This window comes from Phascolarctos cinereus, unplaced genomic scaffold (genome assembly GCF_003287225.1).
Source record: "Phascolarctos cinereus isolate Bilbo 61053 unplaced genomic scaffold, phaCin_HiC Scaffold_2;HRSCAF=192, whole genome shotgun sequence".
Taxonomy (NCBI): domain Eukaryota; kingdom Metazoa; phylum Chordata; class Mammalia; order Diprotodontia; family Phascolarctidae; genus Phascolarctos; species Phascolarctos cinereus.
Window position 1 is genome coordinate 326,662,550 of NW_027555625.1, and position 24,829 is coordinate 326,687,378.

Here is a 24,829-nt window from a genome sequence, read left to right on the forward strand (position 1 = left end):
TTTTTGGTGTCAAGGATCCCTTCTCAGTGTTTTAAATGCTTAGATTACAAAGGAAACCAAATATAGTGAAACAGGGCAGCTAGGTGGCGCAGTGGATAGAGCATGGGGCTTCCTGAGTTCAAACCCAGCCTTGGACACTTGCTAGCTGTGTGACCCCGGGGCAAGTCACTGAACCCTGTTGGCCTTCATCTGTGAAGTAAGCCAGAGAAGGAAAGAGCAAACCATTCTAGTATCTTTGCCAAGAAAACCCCAAATGGGGTCACAGAGAGGCAGACACAACTGGAATCACTGAACAACAAAAATAGTGAAACAAAGATAGAATTATTTATTCCCATCCAGATTCGCAGACCCTCTAAAGTTTATCTATAAATCCCTTGAGGAGGATCTGTGAACCCCAGGTTAAGAGTCACTGCTTTTTGGAAGGCCCTGAGCAGACTCACTCACTGGTGTGCGGTAGAGTTACACTTAAAGGACTTTTGAGGTCTACAAGAAAGAATGTCCATTCCCTCCATTTTAAAGAGACTTTATTCCTACAACCATAGGGCTTGAGGGATTTTTCAGCCCCCATGACAGTGGGATGGAGGCAGGAACGAAACCTGAGACCAGCACAAATTCTAGCAATGGCCCCTCACTTTTCCTGACCTGGACATCATGGGGTCCTGAGTTTTGTTGTTCCAGGGAGAAAACACCAATGGGGTCCAAGAAAATGGAAGAGTTGCAATCCTTCCAGGTGGTGAAACTAATAGGTTTCTGGTCAGTGCCCTCTGGAATTTGTGGACATGCTTTCCCTCTCCTGATGCCTCCACCAGTAAAGGGAGCAGGATTTTGTTTTTGTTCTTCTTTAAAATCACCTTTTGCAAACTGTCAATAAGGAGCAGTTTCTAAAGAGGGATCTAAGGTAGGTGCTGAGGCAAGTGCTGGTGCTCCTGAGGAAGGGCCTGTGACCCAGTCCAGCTGAACACGGACCAAGCAGGGCTTCAGCTCCCTTTCCACCCCCAACTCCCCTCCATCACCTGACTCTGGCAAAGGCTCCAGCTCCTGGCAAGGCCTAGAGGAAGGGGTCCAGCCTGTCCTGTGCCCTGGCTGTCAAGGACAGAAGGCACTAGGCCCTGCCCCACATCTTCTGGCCCTGAGGGTAAAAGCTACATCTCCTGTCAATACTCCTAGTAGGTGAGGGTTGGCAAGGGGTGCCGAGTTAGACACAACTTTGAACAGTCAAGCAGGGGTGCCTGGAGAAGGAGCTGTGGGTGGAACCTTGGCTCATAGGACCGTCTGGCAGCGGTGGCTGAAAAGATGGCTGATGACAGACTGGTCAGCCACAGTGGACGTATCCCCCAGGTCATGGTCATTCTGTGCGATCTTCTTCAGTACCCGCCTCATGATCTTCCCTGTGGTACATGATAGGACTGTGGTTACACCAGGCTCCCCCTCCTTGACTGCCCCCTTCCACAGCTCCCACTAGCATTGGTCAGCACCAGTCAACCCACAGGAACGAGGACGAGTGCCTACCTGACCGTGTTTTGGGCAAGCCCAGTGCATTCTGGATGTAATCCGGGGTGGCGATAGGGCTGATTTTTTCTCTAACTGTAATCAAGCAGCAAACCTTTATTGAGAATTTGTGCTAGGCACCAATACTAAAAGAAAAGGCTTTCAGGGGAGGAAGGTCCTTGCTTTTGCTGGACCAAAGCCCACACTCTCTGTCCCCAGTGGATGAGAGGGATGCTCACCCTGCTTCTTGAGCTCCTCAATGAGGGCAGGGGTGAAGCTCTGGCCCTCCCGGAGAGTGACAAAGCAGTAGAGACACTCGCCCTTTATGGGGTGGGGGTGGCTGACCACGGCTGCCTCAGCAATGGCCTTGTGCTCCACCAGTGCTGACTCGACTTCTGCTGTGCTTAGCAGGTGACCTGGCAAGGATAGGCATTGTGAGAAGGCAGTCTTGCTCCAAGCCTCAGAGCAAAGCCCCTCAGCTGCTCACACTGATCCTGTACTTGCATCCACTCTGCCTCACTTAACAAAGGCCATCATGATTGTCCAAGGCTGCTTAAATCTCAGAAGGCACCTGGTGCAACCTCCTTCCCAGGCCTGACATCCCCAACGAGTGGTTATCCGGTCTCAGCTGGGACACCATTAGTGGCAGCAGGCTGCTCATTTGCTCCTAAGGCAGCCCACTCCACTTCTGAGTAGTTCTCAGTGTTAGAAGTTTTCCCCAGGCTTAGCCAAAATCTGCCTCCCTTTAACCTCTACCCTTATACTAGTTCTGCCTAGTGAGTCTAAGCCAAGCAGGTCTAATCCCAGCTCTACAGACAGCTATCTGCCCAAAGTTCACTCTTCTCCAAGCTGAGTATCCCTAGTTTCTTTTTATCAGTCATGATTTCTCTCCTTATCCTTGTTATTTTCTTGTGGTTGTTCCATCTTGTCAATATCCCTCCTAAAATATGGTCCCAGACTTGAGGCTAGGGTGTGAAAAAGGTGTGAAAAAGGACTGATCAAATGAGACAAGTCAGCATCCCTCACCAGACACATTGAGCATATCATCAATCCGGCCTGTGATCCAGTAATAGCCATCTTCATCCCGCCGACAACCTTAGGAAGCACACGGAAGCACACCGGGTCACACCCCTTTCTTGGAATGGAAACCCTCCCCAGGCAGGGCCCCAGACCCAAGGAAGAAAATGGAAGATGGTCCTGCAACTAAGCAGCTCAAGAGAGGTATACTACCTGACCCGGAGGGTAGAGCCCTGCCTTTTCTGGGTGATTTGACCATAAGACGTCAGAGGCTGGGAAAATAGGAGAGCTCACCATCCCCTGTTACATAATAGCCTGGAAACTTCCGGAAATAGGTGGTCTCAAAGCGCTCATGGTTCCCATAGACGGTACGCATGATCCCAGGCCAGGGCTGCTTGAACACCTGAAGGGCAGGGAAGGAATATCTGGCATGCCTGTTAAGTGTCATACTCGCCCAACTTACCCATTATATTGTAAGATATTACCTGTGTGACCTGTCTCATGAGTCACATACAATCTATCCCCTTTCCATGCCACACTGTCACATATCATCCAAAAGAACCATGTCACCTGTCACACATCACAGATATCACCCAAGTCCCATTTCCTATGGACTCAGTCACGTTGTCCTACACACTACCCCGTCACCCCAGGCCTCAGTTGCAGCCTTACCAGGTAACCTTCTGCTTCTCCTTCCAGCTCCTCTCCAGACTCATTCAAGATCGCTGGTGCCACGCCAAAGAATGGGAAGGTCTGGGGGTGCAGGGAGATCCAGTGTAGGCAAAGGGTAGACACTGATAAGGGGATCCTCAGTTTCCCATTGAAGCCTAGGAACCCAGGGCCCACAGAATTCATGGAGGCAACCACTCCTTAACCTTTCACTCCCCCCTTAATCATTATCTTCCTTGGGGGTGGGGTGAAGGGGGAAGGCTGGCCTCACTCACCGCAGAGCCTGGCTTCATAGGTGTGGCACCAGGGAGAGGGGTCAACATATGGCCACCCTGTTGGAGGTCACAGGTCAATCCTGACATCAAATCCCAGCCCCCCCCCCCAACTTCCCAGGCATCTCTGTACTTACTGTCTCCGTCTGCCAGAAGGTATCCACAATAGGGCACTGCTGGGCTCCCACCACACGGTAGTACCATAGCCAGGCCTCTGGATTGATGGGTTCACCCACTGTCCCTAATACCCTCAGGGACGCCCGACTATATCTGTGAGGATAAGAGCAAGGATTTGGGCACCAGGGACACTAACGAGTTCCCCTGTTGCCCAGTGGGAAGAGCCCTGAATTGAGAGTCAGGAGATGTGGGCCCTAGCTGGTGGCTGTGTTATGACTTGATAGTTTCCCCTTCTATAACACAAGGAAAGTGGCCTTGACGGTCTTCAAAGCCTCTAACTTTGCACCTCTGTGATGGAGTCAGGGCAGGGGCTTATTTCTCTCCCCTTTCACAGCAAAGTGACTAGCCTCAGCGTCTCCATCTCTACAACGAGGAATATTGATTCCACTGCCTCAGAGTCACTGCAGGGGTGCCAAGGAGGAAGGCAAAGGTGACATGAGGGACTGGGCCTTACTTGGTGACGGGCTCATTCCCAAACTTCATGAGCAGGCGGATAGCTGTGGGTGCTGTGTAGAACTTAGTCACCTTGTATTTGTCCACAATGTTCCACAAGCGGCTCACATCAGGGTACGTGGGAATCCCCTCAAACTGCACACAACCAAGATGTTACCCCATGTTCCCTCAACCATCCCCAGGGCCTACCCCCTGGAACACCTTATCCCACCAGAGCCTCTGCCCCTCTCCCTGTCCAAAACCGTCCAGGCCCAATTCCCTGGAATCCTTGGGGCCTGACCCTTGTCCCAGGCTGGACAGCCCACCCTGTCTCACCAGGACACTTGTAGCCCCATTAGCCAGAGGCCCATAGGTGACATAGGAGTGCCCAGTGATCCAGCCGATGTCTGCTGTGCACCAAAACACATCATCCTCATGGAAGTCAAAGACATACTTGAAGGAAGTAGCAGTGTAGAGCATGTATCCCCCTACTGTGTGTACCACTCCCTGTGGCAGGAGTGGGAAGCAAAGGGTTAGGGCACATCAGAGTCCCTTCCTATTGACATGTCCCCCCAACCCTCACCCTGCCAAGCACTGACCTTGGGCTTGCCAGTGGAGCCACTGGTGTAGAGGATGAAGAGGGGGTCCTCTGCGTCGCACCACTCGGGCTCACACTCCTCCCCTGCATCCCCCAGGATCTCATGCCACCACAGGTCAACCCCCTGATTCCAGGGGATCTGGAGGGACAGGAGGAGGGGAGGGAGGACGAGAAATATGTCCAGCGCAGCTTTGGACAGATGCCCTAAGGACATGCCTGAGTCACCAGGTAAGAGGAATTCCCAAGGCGTGGGCTCCCCAAATGGCCATAGCACCAGTCCCCTTCATGGTCTACCTGGGATTGGTACACAAATCCCACAGATGCATAGTCAGGACTTTGTCTGAATCCTTCTGTTGAGTCCTGGATGGGCCTCACTCAACTTGTCACACAAAATCCCAACTATGGCCTGAGGGGGGTCCCAGCCACTGGGCCTAGCTAGTTCTTGAGTGTCTTTCACATCTCATTTCTCTCCCTTTGTGCCACTACCATCCTGTGTTTGGCCCTTAACCAACTTTCTGGATTGCCATCATAGTTTCCTCCTTGATGGTCTCCCCCATTTTCAGGCCTTGCCCCTATGATCCACGGCCTTCATACTACCAGATTAACCCTCCCAAAGCACAGATTTAGAGCCAAAAGGCCCTTAGCGGTCACCAATAGCTCCTTCATTTGGCAGATGGGGAAACAGGCCCAGATGTCCTTTCCCTGCCCATGAACCTAGGGTGACTCCAAGCATCTCTGCTTGATACTCAATGCCCTCTATACCCCAGCCCCACTCTCCTGCTCCAATCTTTGACGAAACCCTCCACTCCAGCCAAATTGGTTTCCCCCCTTTCTGACTGATCCCCATTTCCTCTTACACCGACCCACCAGGGTTATTACAACTTCCCCTTTCTCCCATGACCACACCCCTGCCATCCAAAACCTGTTCACCCTTCAAGTTCCCCTTCTTTGGGAAGCAATCTCTGATCACCTCAGCTACTCTGATCTCCCTCCTCAGAGTTCCTACAGTGCTTGGAGACTAAACAACAGTCCTAAATTCCTTCCTCTGGTATAGTTCCATGTATAAGTCACATCTCCCCAACCATAATGAGCTCAAGAGCTGAAACTACATTTCTTTCTTCCCCCTAGAAAGTACTGTAATGCAGTGGCCACAGGGCACATAGTAGGTGCTCCATAAAATCATGGGGACTTGAAAATGGGAAGAACCCCCAACAAAGACCATGGAATTGACAGCGTTCCCAAGAGTCAAAGTGAGCAGGGTCAGAATTTTCACTGGTTAACAGTGTGGGGTATGGCACTAGCCCCCCCCGGCCCTTATCTCACCTTCCCAACCCAGAACCACTTCACTCAGGGGCAGTGGTCCATGCCAGGAGGTTCTGCCAGGCTCCCCAGGGATCAGCTCCCAAGGCTGCAGTAATATGCTCTCAACACACTCACACACATACACATACATAATGTAGGCAGACAAACATGTTGATGCGTGAGTGTCCACAGCTTAGGAGCAGGAATGCATGTGCACAAACACTAGAAGCAGCATCCAGTCAGCACCCAAAGGCCCAGATGCCACTCAGTCTTGTTAGCTCTGCGGTAGCTTCTGTGTGAGTCTCTAGTTCCTTGTATCCTAAGGCTCAAAGCCCAAGCCCCGAGTCCACAAGGAGGATGTCATTCCTACTACCTGGAGTAGGCAGGACCTCCCTCACCTCCCCGTGAAGAGCTTAGGAGGACTTTGTGCACACATGCTGCTTGTGAGCCTGGGCATCTGTGTCTGAAGCCCCCTGTCCCAGGCCAGGATGCCTACAGAGACTTCTGTTTATAGGGTCAGGCTTTGGAAATGGATCAGTTCCAGAGACAGCCCAGAAGACAGTCACTGATGGTGTCCCTCACAATAGCCGTCCTCCCATAATGTCCCCGAACATCCAAATTTCTCAGCCTTGTGTATCTTCTGTCCAGCAATCTATCAAAAACCTCCCTAAATCTGCTTATACTTTCAAACTATGTCACCTCTCGGGGAAATTAGTTTATACGCTGGGTGAGGGTCTGAGGGCCTCAAGTTTGTCCTAAAATGGCCTTTTGGGGGCAGGAAAAGTGATGCAACTCCACTGTCCAGTGCTAGTGAATAGCATCCTCTGCTCACCCCCATGGCTTCTACTTGTCTCCCCTCCCTGTATGCCTCCCCACACACACAGCTTAGCCGTTCATTTAATCTGGACTGAGGTCAGGTAGTAGTCTCTGCATACCATGATATATCGAGGGCCAGCCTCAAGGCCAGTATCCGGGAATGGCTAATCTGAGACCCACCTGCAGGGAAACAGGCCAAGTTCAGGATTCAGGGTTTGAAAGGACTGTGGGACATATGAAACCAAAGCAGCCAGGGCTTCTGGTTTTCTACCCCACCAACACCAACACTGCTACCAAAAGAGCCTTCAGGGAGATCCCTTAAAGTAACAGCCCTAGTTTTATCATCATTCAAGTTCCTCCTCCAAAAAGGATTTCTCAAATGCTGTAGCTCACAAAGTCCATTCTTCTCTGATTTTGAATCTCTCTTAAATATGAACTATTGAACTATGCAGGGACCTCTACCCCATCTAGGACTTGATTCCATATGCCTGTGGGCATGCACACCCTGCCCTCCCAGCAGACTCTCCTCTGGTCCTATGTCTCCAGCAGGACTGCCCGCCTCGCACAGGTCTGGAACAGCCCCAGAGTTCTGGCTCTGCCACAAACCCATGGTGCAGCTTTGGGCAGCTCACTGCCACTCCTTGCCTCCTCTGTAAAAGAGGCGGCCTCTACGTTCTTTTCAAGCTCTAATTCCTGTAACTAAATTCCACCTCCTTAGCTTGCTTACAGATGAGCAAACCGAGGCTCAGAAGAATGTAAGCACCTGCAGGGGAGGGATTTCCATTTCTGTCTTTGTATCCCCAGAACCTCGCTCAGGACACTGTATACAGCAAGCACTAGACAAATGCGTGTTGAATTGAAAAGATTTGTGCAAGGGCACATAGCCAATGACGGACTGTATCAGAGTTAGAACCCAGGCCTCCTTAACCCCTCCCACTGTATTGGTTTTTTTGTTTTTTCTGTTTTTGTTTTATTTTTTTACCAATTACCGGGCTCCCTTCCCAGAGAGATGTGCCTCATTTTGTTATCCTGCCCGGTCAGTCAGAATCCAACAGCATTTTTTGACCTCCTACTATGTGCCAAGTACTGTGCTAAGCCCTAGAAGCAGATGCACAGTGTAGTGGCTGATGACCAGACTAAGGTCAGCAGGGGTCTCAGGGACCACGAAGCAAGCTCAAATCCACATGAACAAGGCAAGCAGGTGCAAAGCAGATGGACACACAGATAATGGCACAGTGAAGCAGTGCCTGGGACAGTGGATACCTGGGGCCTCTTGGACATGGGTTTCGCTTTCGTTTTGTCCTGTTAAAAGCCCATGGAGAGGCTGGTGAGTAGGGGAGGGAAGTAACAAAGGGATGGAACTAAGATCCCCAACCCAAGCCACCACCCAGGGGTTCCTCAGCCACTCCTCTGACTGCCCCCCCCAAGATCTCTGATCTCCCACCTCAGGAACCCTGTGACCTCAGAGCTGCCCCAAACTTAGCTCTTAGGTCTATAGGCCCAAACCTAATCTCTATCATTTTCCAGCCAAAAGCGGGTGAACAAAGAACCACTGAGTTTCCAAGATTCTTTTCTGGAGGACCTTCTAATAAAGGGGGCGGGGCATCCCCCAACCTCCACACATGGGCTCACCACAAGGGCCAACTACAAAGCAGACCTTGCCAAGAGGGTCAGTCCCCAATCTCATAGGTCAATACTGCCCAGATGAAGCCAAAAGCTCACAAAGAATGGATACTGCCCCCCTAGAGATTTCATGCCAACTAGAACCCCCAGGGAGCTGGAGGCTCCCAAATGGTACTTCAATGCTGCTGCCTCCCCCCATCCCCAATCAATATATACATACTACAGCCTCCCAAGCCAGGCTATCTCCTTGCTGTGGACACTGTCCATTCTCCCTCACTACATTCCTCTCCTTGCCTGAGTTGCCCCAGGAGTAATTATGATAATACTGTGATAGTCAGAGACATAGATGAGGGCAGGTGGGAAAGAGGGGCCTACCTGCAGGTCCTGGCAGGCCCTCTTCAAGGGTGGGGACTGGCTGGGAGAATCACCCGTGCCCAGCTCTGCTCGGCCAAGGTGCTTGACTACAATGCAGCTCTTCACAGGGAAGCCCCTAGAGAACAAAGAAGACCCAGTGAGGTAGGATAGTGGGGAGAACCCAAGGAGAACCTAAGGGAACCCAGAGTAGAACACTTACTTCTCCCGGCACTTGTGCAGGGCCTCATCCACAAGCTCCTTCAAGTTCACTAGTTTCTCTCCTCTGTAGAAGGCATCTGTGGGAAGAGTGGGCATTATGCTCCCAGCTCCCTCCCTAATTGCCAGAGGCACAAGAAGGCCTCAGCCAATGGGGCCAGTGCCAGAGGAGGGACAGGTGAGGGGGGAAGCACTTGGAAGGGGGCCCTCCTGAACAGCTACTGGTCTTCCCATCAGAGTGTCCATATAGGAGTTTCACTTATAACCTTCCAAGATTCAGTGCAGCCCTGCTCCTCCTCCTCCTCCCCCTCCTCCCTTGTTCCCACCCCAACGTGGGAAGAGCCAACCAGGAGCTGGAAGGTTGCCTAGAAGAGCCAGCCTAGCCTAGCTAGGGAGGAGCCAGTCACCTGCTGTAATAAGGAGGCTACAGCTTGAGTCCAGGATCCGCTCACATAGGGAATCAGCTGAAAAGCCTGCAAACTGAGGGAGTAAGGGGAAACTGAGCGTGGGGTCTTGGGGTAAGGAAATGAGCTGTATTGAGGTCCCAGAGCTTCTAGCATCCCCCACCCAACACTTTCTGTCCCCTAAGACCCCTACCACAATAGAATGCAACGCGCCAAGACGAGCACAGGCAAGCATGGCCACCACCAGCTCCAGAATCATGGGCATGTAGATGGATACACGGTCACCCTTCCGAATGCCTGCAATCAGGAGACATGGCCTGTGGGCTTCTGGATCTCCCCACTCTCCAGCTAGCTGTCCCCGCTGGCTTACTCTCTCCCAGTCTTATGCCCCTCTCCAGTCTCCTGGGCCCATGAGTGTGTCACAATGAGTTCTGTCTGAGGCCTTTCACTTGGTAATACCATCAGCTCTCACGGATTCAATTATCATCTCTATGCTGATGATAGAAAGATCTCACATCTACTTATCCAGCCTTAACCTCTCTGCTGACCTCCAGTCTTGAATCTCCAACTGCCCACGGAACATCTTTACCTGGATATTCTGAAGACACCTTAAATTCAACATATACAAACTAAATTCATTGTTTTCCCCCTAAACCCTCCCTCTTCCTAACTTCCCTATTACCATGAACCTCCCAGCGTCCCAGGCTCAAAACCTAAGTGTCATCCTCAACTCATCACTCTTCTTCACCCCCCATATCCAATCTGTTGCCAAGTCCTCTTCTCTGACACTGCCACCACTCTGGTGTAGGCCCATATCACCTCAGGCCTGGACCATAGCAATAGCCTGCTAGTTGTTCTCCCTGCCTCAAGTCTTTCCCCACTCCAGTCCATCCTCCACTCAGCTTCCAAATTTAATGTCCCTAAAGTACAGATAGAATCATGTCACCCCACCCACCTCCTCCCACTCAATAAACTCCTAACATAAAATCTTGTTTGATCTCTAAAGCCCTTCATAAATGTGGCCCCTTCTTAAACTTTCCAGTCTTCTTACACCCCACATCTTTAACCCTAACATTTAACCTTAGCATTTTCACTGACTGTCCTCCATGCCTGACACTTCTCTCTCCTCATCTCCATCTTCTGGCTTCTTTCTTCAAGATGCTTTCCCTAATGCTCTTTAATCTTAGGACTTTCTCTCTGAGATCACTTTCATTTTTTCCTCTCTATACTTTGTTTGTACATAGTTGTTTGCATGCTCTCTGTCCCATCAGATCATGAACTGCTTGCAAGGGGGAGCTGCTTTCTTTTTCTCTGTTTGCCTTTCCTTGCGTCCCCAGTGCTTAGCATAATGCCTGGAACACCACAGGCACCACCAAATGCTTTCTGATTTGCCTTGCCTTATGCAACCATCAGTACTTACCCTGCTTCCGGAGGGCATTGGCGCACCGACACACCTGGGTCAGGAGCTCTTGGTAAGTGATCTGGGTGGCTTCCCCAGGCTCATTGCCTTCCCTGAGAGACACCAGAGGAACTTGTGTCAACAGAGATACTTTGGAAATCTCCAAGGAAAACCACAAAGCTAAATCCCTGTATTCAACCTGCTGGCAGGCAAGTTGACCTCCAAGATCTCCTCTGTCAGGGCTATTGCTCACACTCCTGTGCTCCAGATGGTTACACTTGTTGTGTGACTTTGGGAAAGACATTATCCCTCTCTGAGCCTCAGTAAGACAGGGTGATTATCCCTCCCTCTTCTTTCCTCCCTGCCAGGGCTGTTCAGAAGAGGGACTGGGACAGTGGGAAAGCCAGGACGAAAACTCCTCAGGGCCTCCAAACTTAGGACTTTTTCACATGGAGACAGGTACAACAAGCACCTGAGGTGGTGGAGTAAAAAGGGGGAGAAGCAAGGCCCAGGAATGTGCTCTCTCCCATCTGATGAGGATGAGACTGTCCTAACCTCATCAAGGGCTTCAGAAGCTAAAGCACTGCTGGGCTGAGCAAGTCATCACACTCCTCACTTCTTCTACTTTTTTTTTTTTGCATATTTTATTAATTTATTTTGATTTATCAACAATCACTTCTGCATGCTTTTGAGTTTAAAATTTTTCTCCCGCTTCCTCCCCACCATCCTCCCCAAAACGGTGCACAATCTGATACAGGCTATACATTTACATTCCTATTAAACATATTTTCACATTAGTGAAGGTGTAAGTAAAAATTAAAACCAATAGGAGGAATAATCAGAAAGAGGAAACAAAACTCAACAGAAGAGGAAAAAAAAGACAGCGATTCAACTTTCACAGTTATGATTACTATCTGTGTCTTTTTCTCCATCCTTTTTCCCCCTGTTTATGCTTTTCTTTCTCCTCTCTCCCTTCCCCCTCACCAGTACTTTGCTTTTGACCACCACCTCCTTCAGTCTCTCCTTCCTTCTATTATCCTCCTCCCCCCTCTTCCCCTTCACTCCCACTGCTTCTTCCCTCCCTTTTCTTTCCCCTTTTCTCTCCTACTGCCTATAGGGCAAGTTAGATTTCCATACCTAACTGATTATGTTATTCCCTTCTTGAGCCAAATCTGATGAAGCAAGGTTCAAACATGCTCACCCCTCCCTTCTTTCCCTCTGCTGTAATAGGATTTTCTGTCTTTTCCTGTAATGTAATTTACCCTTGTCTGCCTCCTCCTTTCTCAGTACATTTTCTAAGATCAGACTAATCCACTTACTTGGATCCATTTAACCCACTTGATTAGATTTTTTTTATCATTACATCAAAGTCAACTAATATCCACCCCCTTTATGTATACTCCTTTAACATGGTGTAATAACAATACAGTTCTCAAGAGTTGCAAGTGTCATCTTCCCTTGTAGGGATGCAAACAGTCCGCCCTTATTAACATTTTGTATCTTTCTGTCCCATTTACCTTTTTTATGTCTTTCTTGAATCTTGGACTTGAAGATCAAATTTTTTGTTGAGCTCTGGTCTTTTTATGAGGAAGGTTTGGAAGTCCCCTATTTTTTGAATATCCATCTCTCCCTTGAAGAATCATGCTCATTTCTGCAGGGTAGTTGATCCTTGGCTGCAATCCAAGCTCCTTTGCCTTAAAGGAATATCATGTTCCATGCCCTGCGGTCTTTTAATGTAGAAGCTGCAAGGTCCTGTGTAATCCTGACTGTGGTTCCATGATATTTAAATTATTTCATTCTGGCTGCTTGCAGTACCTTCTCTTTCATCTGGTAATTTTGGAATTTTGCTACTATACTCCTTGGCGTTGTCAATTCTGGTGGTGAGTGGTGTATTCTTTGTCTGGTTCTAGGACTTCAGGGCAGTTTTCCTTTATGTTTTCCTGAAAGATACTGTCCAGGTTCTTTTTTTCATCATGATTTTCAGGTAGTCCAGTGATTTTTAAATTGTCTCTCCTGGATTGATTTTCCAGGTCAGCTGTTTTACCAATGAGGTATTTTAAGTTTTCATCCATTTTTTCATTTTTTAATTTCCGTTTGACTGATTCTTGCTCTCTCATAGAGTCATTAGTTTCCATTTGTCCAATTCTAGTTTTTAACAGATTGTTTTCTTCTGTTAGTTTTTGTACTTCCTTCTTCAATTGGCCAATTGTATTTTTAAGGGATTTGTTTTCTTCAGTGTACTTTTTTTCCAATTGGCCAATTGTATTTTTTAAGGACTCTTCTACCTCTCTCATTAGACTTTTAAAATCCTTCTTGAGCTCTTCTAAGAAGGCTTTTTGGGCTTCAGACCAGTTCATATTCCCTTTTGATGTTCCAGATGTGGGTTTGTTGACAATGCTGTCCTCTTCAGAATTTCTGCCTTGTTCTTCACTCTTCTCATAATATGAATCTATGGTACATTTCTTTTTACTCATGGTGTTTCTTTATTCCCTGGCCTTTAAAGAGATTGAGCTCTCCTGCTGGGGAACAGAGGACACTGACCCAAGCTTCTTGTATTGGGAGCCTAGGTCTTGGTTACTGGCTTTGCATGCTGGGGCCTCTTATGTTGGCAGTTGGAGGCTGTAGAGTTCTGGCAGCTTACCTCGTGTTGAGCTGGAATCAGCAAGCCTGGAACTTTCAGGCAATTCTAGGTTGCCTGCTTTTCCTTTCCTTTAGCTTTCTTCAGCTCCTTTTAGATGGGTGCTGCAGGGTGTTTATCTGCCTGGGGCCCCTTGCAATGCTGCCTCCCTCGTTTTTTGCTAATGCATTGGGAGATTCCTTTGTGGTAGTGTGCCGAGGCACCTGGTGGTTTTCTGAGCTAGTTTCCACCGGTTTCCCCACCCCCACTGAGGCACTTGGAGGTCCAGGTGTTGGTGTTTGCCTGCTATAACACCTGGGCTTCAGGATCTCCTTCTGGTTGACAGTTGGAGTTATTGGGTTGGAATCAGCAAGGCTAGGACTTTACAAAGACTCAAGGTTGTTTTCTTCAGCTCCTTTCAGATGAATGCTGTGGGGTGCTTATCTGCCAGGGGCCTTTTGTAGTGCTGCTTCCCTTATTTTTGCTGAAGCACTGGGAGACTGGTTTCCTGGGTTGCTGCACTGCTGCTCCCCGTCCTTCTTCTAGTTCAGCTGTTCCAGGTTTTTTTTTTTTCTCCCTAGGGTGATATTTTCTGGGTTATCAGAGGTTGATAGGGGAGGGTGAGAGTGACTACCTTTTCACTCCACCATCTTGGCTCATGGAAGCGGAAGTCCACACTCCTCACTTCAATCCAAACCTGGAACACTGAGGAGGCTTTTTAGGAATCAGGAAACAACTTGAATTCCCAGGCCAAATACATGGAGCTTAGATCCATGAACCAGTGCCTAAAGTGTTCAGGGTAGAAAGACCATATCCTGGCCAAATACATGGTAGCAGAGAGCCTTGGGAAAGTCTCTTCAAGGCATCAATTAGGGTACTTTTCAAAAAGCAGTACCTCCCATTCCACACACCCATGCTCACCTGAATGCACATGAACTAACATGTGTGCATGCTCCCTCCACACGAACCAGCATGTATATGAGGACATATTAAAAAATTCCTTTTTGGGGCAGCTAGGTGGTGCAGTGTGATAGAGCACTGGCCCTGAAGTCAGGAGGACCTGAGTTCAAATCTGGCCTCAGACTAAACACTTGACATGTACTAGCTGTGTGACCTTGGGCAAGTCACTTAACCCTGATTGCCTCACTAAAAAAAAAATCCTTTTTTTGGCTTCTTTAGAAAAATTAAGAAATAATATTTTATATGGATTAAGAGTAGTACCAAACTTTTTAATAAAGAAGAACTCATCTTGTTCACAACATTGCCTTTCCCCCCGCTAACATGATTTGGTTATTGACCTATCTAAGGGCAGTCTGCTCTTTACCTGTCCACAGAAGTGATTGAGGGCTAGCACTCACCCTCCTCCATTGAGAAAGGAGTAAGACAGAAGGAAGGAGGCCCCTTTGTTTAACTCCAGGAGTGAGGGAAATGGTCCTGGAGACATGAGATGGTGACTTGATCACTCACTTATGAAATGTTAATCCAAAGGGAATTTTAAAACATCTTTTCTTGGTTCCAGATTCTTATAAATGTTAACTGAAATCTTGAGGCAGAGAGTCATGTCAGAGGATATGGGGAACTATGTCAGTTTGGACATCTCTCTAAGTTAGGAATGACTTGGATATAGATTAATGATAAATAACTTCTGGCAAGCTGGTGCTTAAACACATAGTATATTATTAGTATTAATTTTTTTACTTCAACACCAGCCTGCATGAAACAGTCATACCTTATGCATAAACCTACCCAAATGTGCACAGATGAAAAGGCATACACAAACATACTTGCATGTATGAAACACATGTACAGCCATTTCCTTTCATGCTCATAAGGGATGCCAATCCATTCTTATCCTGAATTACTGATATGGTCATCCCATTTCTCCTAGTGTTAACTTTCTCTGAGAAAATGCAGCTCTAGGCCAGCCATAAACACTATTCCTCTAGCAGGGGTCAAAACATATGTCCCAAAGCCCAGCCTAAGGGGTAGACAGATTTCCAACCTTGCCTAGGAAAGGAAGGAAACAGGCATTTAAAGTGCTTACTATGTGTCAGGCACTATGCTAAGTTCTTTGACAAATACTGACGTTTACCCGGGGAGGTAAGTGCTTTTATTGTTTCCATTTTACAGATAAGGCCCTGAGGCAGACAGAGGGTAAATGATTTGCTTAAGATTACACAGCTAGTAACTAAGTGTCTGAAGCTGGATTTTAACTGGGGTCTTCCTGAATGCGGGGCCCAATGTTGTTTAAGATACCTAGCTGCCCAGGTGGCAGCTTTAACCTATAATCCAAGCAAAACAGGCTCACAAGGAGGCTCAATTCCCATCAGCAGGGCTAAAATGGCCCTCGGACAGAAGATTCCCCAAGTTTTAATCAAGCTTCAAATCGTACCTCTTACATGAAGCCTTCCACAATTACTTTAGCCCATAATGATCACTGACCTTTCTGAGTTTCTATAGCAATTGTGAGCCTAAACCATGCACCTAATTCTATCCTGTCTGATCTTATTTTCTGACTGTACCATGTATGAGTCCTGTTTCTCTAACCAGGCACTACATAGGAACAGGTTTCATCCTTTTGTCTCCCCTCCTGCCACACAACACAAACCCCAGAGTTTGCAGCGTGAAGGAACTACTCTGGGAAAATTCCTAACACCCATTAGATAATTGTTTCTTTTATTTTTTCTTTTTTTTTTTTAGTGAGGCAATTGGGGTTAAGTGACTTGCCCAGAGTCACACAGCTAGTGCGTGTTATGTTTCTGAGGCCAGATTTGAACTCAGGTCCTCCTCACACCAGGGCTGGTACTCCATCCACCTAGTTGCCCCCCTAATTGTTTCTTTTCAAAGGACGGCAATAACCTTGATGCCTCCTACCCTCAGAATCTGGATTAGGGTTTGGCTCAGGAGGACAGGGAAGAACAGTCAGTGGGCAAGGTGAAGCTGGGCAAGCTCTGAGCTTCTTAACCTACCTCACATCTCATCTAAATGGCCTCTTTCAAATGAGGAAGTGAAAGCCCTGACTCTCATAACCAGTAAAGAAAGGGCCCAGGTGACCCACACATAAAATAATCCTTTTATTACCAGTAGAAATGGTCTGCCTTACTACTGTAGATTTAATCATTTGTCCTATTATGCTATGAGATTGTGGAAAGTTATATGGGGTGGAGCAGAGAAAGGCACCTGAGTCATGAGTTATCACAAATAGACCTGAGGAAGCAGGTGGAGCTGAGAAGCTGGTCCTGAAGATGTCTATCATTCAAGCTCTGTGAACGGGCAGCTGAAAATGGGAACTTGGATGAGGAGGTATAGTGAGGAAATAAAAAGTACTGGGTTCATAACAGAGATTTGCTGTTTTGTATATAATCCTATTTTTCAGTTCTTCTTGGGGTATGGAAATGTTTGTGTTAATTGGTATTTGTCAGGTACAAAATAACAAAAATTAAACAATTTCTAAAAAAGAGTCCTAGACTAGGAGCCAGGTGACCTGGCTCTGCCATTTTCTGGCTGTGACCTTAGTTTCTTCCCCTTCAAATAAAGGGTTTGCACAGTCTAGTGGAAAGAGCGCTGGATGTCTGTTCAAATCCTTGCTCTGCTGATTTCTAGCTCCTGGATCTTGCACAAGATGAACTCTAAGGTCACTCCCTGCTCTAAGTCATATGACTACCTCAAGAGAGGTACTTTACTAAACCTACTGCATCACAGAGATGAGAAGGAAGGGTCCCTGCCCCATCTATGGAGTTCAGTCTTGGCCAGCTGGTGTCACACTGTCCTTTTCTACTGCTTTGCCCTGGTGTCTCATTCCTGCCCCAACACCACCCCACCCCTCCTCAGGCTATTTCAGTCCTAGACCCAGAGCTCTCTTGCCTACCCCTCAGGCCTCCTGCCAAGAGAGCTCAGGTACCTGTCTGCCCTGGCCCTCAGAGAGACAGCATGGCATATCGAAAGGAACACCATAGCTTGTTTGTACACAGTCGTTTGCAAGCTGACCTACCCCTCCACCCCACCTCAGCCACACACAAAGATGATCATACCCTTGATCTTGCCATCACTGCCATGTGTACCACCTCCACATTCCAGAATTCTCAAATCTCCTTATCTAACCATAATCTATTGGCTTTCTGCCTCTCTGCCTTCTCATACCAAATCTTGCTCTTCCACACCATGACCTCCAATGCTTTGACTCTCAATTTTCTTCCAGGCTGTCAGCCCTTCACTAGCCACTCTCTCCTCTTTTCTCCATCTTGAAACTTTGGTTGCCCAGCTCAACTCTACACTGTCCTCTTCTCTTGAGTCCTCGGACCCCTTAACACACTGCCAACTGCACCCTGCCAACCCTCAGCCTTGGATAACCCCCACCATCTGCTGCCTTCACTCCTACACAAGTACTACTAAATGAAGGTGGAGAAAATCAAGAAATTGTTCTGACTGGGTCCACTATAAATATATGGTATGTCACCTCAATTGGGCCCTCACTGCTGCTAGGCAATCCTACTATACCTTCTTTACCAACTCACTATTCCACTCTCCAGTGGCTCTTCCAAACCTTTTCATCCCTCTTCAAATTTCCCATGGCTCCCCCTCCTCCTACTCTCTCAGCTGAGAACCTTGCTTCATATTTTACATAAAAAATTGAGGCCATCCACCAAATGCTCCCTCTCCTGTTCCTCATCTCACATCACTCAGATGCCTTCTGCTGCTATCTCCTCCTTCAACCCTATCTCAATGAGGCAGTCCCACTTCTTGTCAAGACAAACCCTTTTACCTATACAGGCAATCCCATTCCATCCTGTCTTCTCCAACAGACTATTCCCTCTGTCATCCTCACTGTCACTTATCTTCAATCTCTGTCTACTAGTTCCTTCCCTACTGCCTATAAACATGCCTATATTACTTTCAGTCTCAAAAACAAAACAAAAAAAAAACCTGTCCCCTGATCTTTCCATCCTGTTATCCTGTATCTCTCCTGCCCTTTGTAGCAGATCTCCTGGAAAAGCTCATCTACAATAGGTGCCTCCACTTCCTCTCCTCTCACTCTCTTCTTAACCCCTAAAAATTCAGCTTCAACCTCATCATTCCACCAAAACTGCTCTCTCCAAAGTTACTCATGGTCTCTTGGTAGCCAAATCCAATAGTCTTTTCTCAGTCCTCGTTCTCCTTGAAGTCTCTGCAGCCTCTGACACTGTTGATCACTCGCTCCTCCTTGATACTTTCTTCTCTCTAGGTTTTCTGGACCCTACTCTCTTCTGGTTCTCCTCCTAGCTGTCTGATCATTCCTTCTCAGTCTCTTACTGAATCTTCATCCAGATCACGCCCTCTTGCCATAGGCATCCCTCAGGGCTCTGTCCTAGGCCCTCTTCTCTTCTCCCTCTATACTTCTTCACTTGGTGATCTTATCAGCCCCCATGGATTTAATTAACCTCTCTATGCTGATGATTCTCAAAACTGCCTACTCTGTCCTAACCTCTCTGCTGATGTCCAATCTCATATATCCAACTACCTTTTAAACATCTCAAAATGGATATCCAATAGAAATCTTAAACTCAACATGTTCAAAACTGAACTCATTATCTTTTCCCCTAAACCCTTCCTCTTTTAACTTTCTTATTATTGCGAAGGCAACATCATCCTCCTGGTCTCTTAGCCTCACAACCTAATTGTCGATTAAGTTCAGAGGTAGAGCCAACATGGTGAAGTGAAAGCAGTGACTTACATGAGCTCTCCCCCAAAGCCTTCCAAATACCTGTAAAAAAATGGCTCTAAACAAATTCTAGAGCAGCAGAACCCACAAAAAGACAGAGTGAAACAAATTTCCAGCCCAAGACAACCTGGATGGTTGATTGGAAAGGTGTATTGTGCTGGGCTGGAAGAGGAACACAGGGCAGCATGGGCATGCAGGCAAAGACCAGGCCTCAGACAACCTGGAGCAGCTCTCAGAGGACTGAATCACCAGCAGCTGTGGTGGTTTCCAGATTTCACAACCTAAGTGTCATCCTTGACTCCAAATTATCTCTCCCTCCCCATATGCAACTTGTCAATTTCACCTTTGCAACATCATTCAGATATGCCCCCTTCTCTCCTCTGATATTGGCAGCACTCTAGTATAGACCCTCATCATCTCACACCTAGATTACTGCAGTAGCCTGCTGGTGGGTCTGCCTGCCTCAAGTCTCTCCTCTCTAGTCCATTCTCCTTTCAGTTGTCAACGTGATTTTCCTAAAATGCAGGTCCAATCATGTCACCCTCATACTCAATAAACTCCATTGGCTCCCTATAATTTCCAGAATCAAATACAAAAGCCTCTGTTTGGCATTCAGAGCTCTTCATGACCTTCCCCTCTCCCGTCTCCTTCCCTACCCCCAAGTACTCTTCAAGCCAGTGACACGGGCCTCCTTGCTGTTACATGCACAAGATATTCCATCTCTTGGCACTGGGCATTCACTCTGTGGCCATCCTCCATTCTTGGAATGCTCTCCCTCCTCATCTCCACCTCCTGGTTTTTCTTGCTTCCTTTAAGTCCCAACCAAAATCCTACCTTCTACTGGAAGCCTATCCCAATCTCTCTTAATTCTGTTAATTATTTCCAATTTATCCTGTATATAGCTGGTTTGTACATATTTGTTTGCTTGTTGTCTCCTCTGCTAGACTGTGAGCTCCTTGAGGGCGGGGGCTGTCTTTTGCCTTTCTTTGTATCCCTAGAGCTTAGCACAATGCTTGGCACATAGTAAGCACTTAAAAAACGTTTGACTGACCGACATTTGGAATTGAGATCTGAATTCTATGTGACAAATAATGTACCTCCTTAGGGTCTAAGTTTCCTCATCTGTAAAATGGATACGGGGTAATATGAGAACCAAATGAAATAATGGAGGGCACTTCAAATCCTGCAAGAATGTTCTACATGGAATGGTTAATGATTGATAGACAACAGTCTGGATGTCTTCCAAATAGCCTACAAGGAACAGTTCATAGGCCTGGGGATTTTAGCTTAAAAAAAGATTTAGAAGGAATATGCCCACTCTGCTCAACTATCTGTCACAGTAAAGAATGACTGGGCTTATTCTGTGTGGCTTCATAGGGAGGAACACGTCAGCTGGAGTTATAGTAAGGCAGACATCAGCTTAATATAAGGAAGAACTTCCCCATAATCAGGGCACTGCAGTAATGAGGTACTTTCTGGGGTAATGAAGTTTTTATTACTGGAGGAATTAAAACAGAATCTGCATAACTCCTTAGGGATGTTATTATAAATGGGATTCAGAGAAGCTGAGTGAAACAAACAGAACCAAGAGAACAATTTACACAACAGCTAACAACGTATAGGAAAAGATCACCAAAAGATAACCTGTGTAACAGGAGAAAAAAAAACCTAAGAGGTCAGAAAAGAGAGACAGACCTATTTCCTCTCTCACAGAAGGTGGGGGTCTCCTAGGCCAAAGTATTGTATACACTGTCAGCCATGGTCAAACACCAACTAGTTAAGGCTGGAAGAAAGGGGAAGAGAACAAAGAGGCAGGAAAGTAAAGCAAAGACAATTATGGACATGGAACAGATTTCCATGGGAGCTTGACAAGAGGCCTAAGTGGCTAGAGAAGGGATCGCAAAGGATGGGAAAGAGATTCAGATCTAGTCAAGAAGCCAGTGAGAAAGAATGTTCAAGGCTTGATGCTTAATCTACTCTGCGCTACGGATGTAAACCTGACTCACTTATAGAGCCAGGGGATGTTGCAACTGAAAGGATCTTAAAGATAGATGATCCTATCTATGTATCCAACACCTTCCTCTTGCAGATGGGCACCTTGAGGCCCAGAAAGGGGAAATGACTTCCCAAAGACCACACATGTTAAATGTGTAGTATAATGGAAAGACAACTGGATTCAAAGGGCCTAGGCTCTGCTACTTGCCATTTATAACACTTTGGTTTTTCCCCTCTAGGCCTCAGTTTACTTATCCGCAAAATATGGAGGTGACACTAGATGACTTCTGAGGTCTTTCCAGCTCCAAATCTATGATCCTAGGATCATGAATCTTGGTGGCAGAACTGGAACAAGCCACACAGCTACTTACTGGTAGAAACCAGCAAACTCATGTGTGACCCTATATAAGTCATTTAGCCTCTCTGAGACTCTATTTCCTCATTTGTAAGACATAGGGGTTAGATGAGATGATCTCTAAGGGCTCTCCTAGTAGCATTATGTGAAAAGGACACTCTGAAAACAGCAACCCGAGGCTCTGAGAAGGATCCGATTTCTTCCTTCACAGAGACTGGCAATGCTCAGGTGACAGCTGGAACAAGGGAACAGGGAAGCACCAGCACCTGGGGAAGAATCCCACCCCCTTCACCTGCTGTGATGCAAGGAAAAACACAATTCCCTCCCCTCCCTGAACCAAATATCCCCTTCCCAAGTTAAACTCAGGCCTGGAGGTCAAAACTCTGTTTTAATCATAGAGCAGAAAAATCCTTGGATGGGGAGTTAGGCTAAGTGGGTTTCCTTCCTAGCTCTGCTATGAAGTTGTTGTGACCTCTAGCAGGTCACTTCTCTTTTCAGGGCCACTATTTCTTTCTCTGAAAAATTAAGCTAGGCTACAGTCTACCTTTTGAAGCCTTTTTCCCATTGTATACCTCCTTGTGCATTCTATGTTCTAGCCAGCCTAGCCTATTCCTTGCTCCTGCCTCTAACTTCAGACAAGGCATCCCCCCAAGAATGGGACCTTCTCCTGAAGGGTCAGCTCAAGTGTCACCTCTTATGCCCTGGACTCTTTAATTATTAGTGCTCTACTCCCCTAAAAAGCTACATTGTAAATAATTTGTTTCTTTCTCTGTGTATATATCATAGCCACCAAGCGGAAGATAAACTCAAGGGCAGAGACCGCTTCACTTTTGCCTTTGAATTCCCTACCACCTAGCACAATGCTTTGCACACAGTTAAGTACTTAATAAATGCATGTTGGGTGAATAAAAAAAAAACTTGAAGATTGTCAAATAGAAGAGGGGAGCCATATTATTCTACAGACCACAGAATTAGGTGCTAATACAGAGGGCAGATCTCAGTTTAATATAAAGAAGGATTTTCCAACAATTAGAGCCTTCCACCAATAAGATAGGCTGCCTTAGAAGGTCGTGTTTTCTCCACCAGTGGAAATCTTCAAGCAGAGAGGCAGAATGGGTGGGTGGTTGGATGGCTGAATCTGGAGTCAGGATGACAATGACTCCAATCTTGCCTCCAATACTGAATAGGTAAGGTAGGTGATGCTTTGCCAATCACTTAGTTTCTCTGAGGCTGTAAAATGAGGTTAATACCTATAGTACCTAGCTCCAAGACTGCTGTGAGGAAAGCATTTCACAGACATTTAAGCACTATATAAATGTCATTTATTATTACTGTGTTGTAAAGAGGACTCATGCATTGGGTAGGGCTTGGATTGGAGAACCTCTGAGATCTGTTTCCAGCACTAACATCCTATGATAGGCACCTTTAGGAGAGAAGTACTAGGGCAATTTTACCTCTTTCTGCAATAGGCACATGTGCCCAATCTCTCCCAAAGCACAAGTGGGAAAAGGATAGGGCATCTCCAGCTCCATGGCTAGTATTTTGTGAGCCACTTCGGTGGGTGGTTAGGGGGCAGGGGAAATCCAACCTCAGTGAGGAGAATGGGACATTCCCCTATGGCATTCATCCAAATATATTTCCCAAATGCCTATTCAATCACACCATAGAAGCATGCAGGTAGGGGCTACCCCCAGAACTGGGGAACCAAATCAGAAAATATCACCTGATGAAATAAGCCCTAAGAAGAATACAGAATGGATGAGAAGTCAGTAAGGAGATGGTTTGTAAATGGTTTCTGGTTGAGACAAGTGTCTCTTCATATCAGTTGAAAAAGCTGTCACCTAATTAATTATAATTTGTCCTTCATAAGCTAAGGCTGTTATGGCAGAAGAAATTGATCTACGTGGTACCTGGAGAACCCAAGAGGAAGAAAACACTGCCCTGGGGAAAAGTTACTCTGGTTCTAGGTGACACCCAGCTTCTTTAATCAGAAATATCCTTAAGACTAGAGAAAGAAAGTTTACCAACCTGTTCTAGCTTGACAGAAATAATCCCTTAATACCACTCAGTTTCCTTCTGCTCTGATTCTACACTTACCAAGAAAACTTTCTGACAAGTTGGATTTCCTGAGTAGATAGACTTACCCACTAAAGTGAGGGCACCTTACAGACAGGTAAGAATATTTCTGGAGCCAGGAATATTCCTACTGTAAATTAATACACTGGCATCTGGTTAATCAATCTCTGGTTTGTGTGATTAATAGGAAGCAGGTTCCTGTAGCCTGATCACCTTTAAGAAGAAGGATAAGATCAAATTACGGAGCCTCTTGAGCTAAGGCTCAGACCCTGGGGCCTGAAGTGACCCCCAGGGTACTACCACCCTGTGAAGCTTGCTGCCTCTCTTTATCTTCATTATCTGTTAACTGAAATACCTACTTGAGTCCAGGGAGATATGAAAAGGAGATGTGACTCTTCTCACACAGCTCCCCAAAGGTTGCAAAAGAACTCCTGAAAACCACTTCCTTCCTCCTACTGAGACAGAGTCATAGAACCATTGGATATCAGAGGTAGAAAGGATTTTGCCCAACTCTCTCGTTGTGCAGCAGAAGAAAATGAGGCCTAAAGAGGCAAAGTAGCTTTCCAGAGTTCACCCTAATCATTCTCAAATGTTTATGGAATTGATGACACCCAGAAGAGGAAGCCACTCAGCACAGCTGCAGGACATGAATGTAACTACCCACAGCCTACCCACCCCACTTAGCCTTGCCTTCTCAGGGGTAGATTCTAAAAATACCAAGGGTCCACCATGGAGGGAGAAAGTCACCACCTACAAAAGGCAACTGGGATGAATGGTGGTGACAAAGGTAAATCCATTAGATACAGAACCAGGAAAAAGAAGAATGATGCTGGAACAGAGGGGAAAACTCCTTCCCTTTCTCTCAAATCTGGAACCCCATCCCTTGGTAGCAAGAGTAGAGAAATGACAAAGCCAGGACACTTGAGGAGACTGTGGCATCTTGAAAAGGGGGCACAGGAAAAGGATGTACTTTTTGAGCAAGGTCCTGTGGTCTTAGGGTTAGTGATTCTTTGCCTAGAGGTGCCATGGACACTGGGTCAAGACAAAGTCTCTCTCTCTCTCTGACCCTCTAGACACACACAGCCCTAGAACACAGACACAAGGCACACTTCCGCACTCTCCCCAATCCAAATACACACAGGGACTATACCCCAAATATGCAGAACCCCGCTAGAACCTCATTGTCCTATCATGACCAACACCTGCTTCTTTCTTCTCTATGGGTTTTTTCACCATCACCCCACTCTAACCAGGATCCTAAATCTCACATTCTGAAACCCAAAACTCAGGGCCATCTGGAAGAGCTCAGCCCTCTCTGGTG

The 24,829-nt window shown here is 46.9% G+C and overlaps 1 protein-coding gene across 3 annotated transcripts in view; it reads right to left on the bottom strand.

Moving 5' to 3' along the window:
- Positions 1-507: 507 nt before the first annotated feature.
- Positions 508-24,829, bottom strand: part of ACSS2 (acyl-CoA synthetase short chain family member 2) — a 29,757-nt gene continuing 5,435 nt past the window's right edge. For 2 of the 3 annotated variants that reach the window (XM_020998740.2, XM_078150264.1), the window contains exons 3-19: positions 10,789-10,880; positions 9,562-9,665; positions 9,372-9,444; positions 8,969-9,044; positions 8,770-8,884; positions 8,035-8,073; positions 4,655-4,792; positions 4,392-4,562; positions 4,078-4,211; positions 3,584-3,716; positions 3,450-3,506; positions 3,178-3,258; positions 2,800-2,908; positions 2,515-2,583; positions 1,728-1,904; positions 1,510-1,584; positions 508-1,388 (exon numbers count right to left, since the gene is read on the bottom strand). In XM_020998740.2, coding sequence (XP_020854399.1) covers positions 1,261-1,388; positions 1,510-1,584; positions 1,728-1,904; positions 2,515-2,583; positions 2,800-2,908; positions 3,178-3,258; positions 3,450-3,506; positions 3,584-3,716; positions 4,078-4,211; positions 4,392-4,562; positions 4,655-4,792; positions 8,035-8,073; positions 8,770-8,884; positions 8,969-9,044; positions 9,372-9,444; positions 9,562-9,665; positions 10,789-10,880 — 1,771 coding nt within the window. In that variant the 3' untranslated portion in view covers positions 508-1,260. The remainder of the gene's footprint in view (positions 1,389-1,509; positions 1,585-1,727; positions 1,905-2,514; positions 2,584-2,799; positions 2,909-3,177; positions 3,259-3,449; positions 3,507-3,583; positions 3,717-4,077; positions 4,212-4,391; positions 4,563-4,654; positions 4,793-8,034; positions 8,074-8,769; positions 8,885-8,968; positions 9,045-9,371; positions 9,445-9,561; positions 9,666-10,788; positions 10,881-24,829) is intronic. The other variant, XM_020998741.2, reaches the window with a different exon arrangement.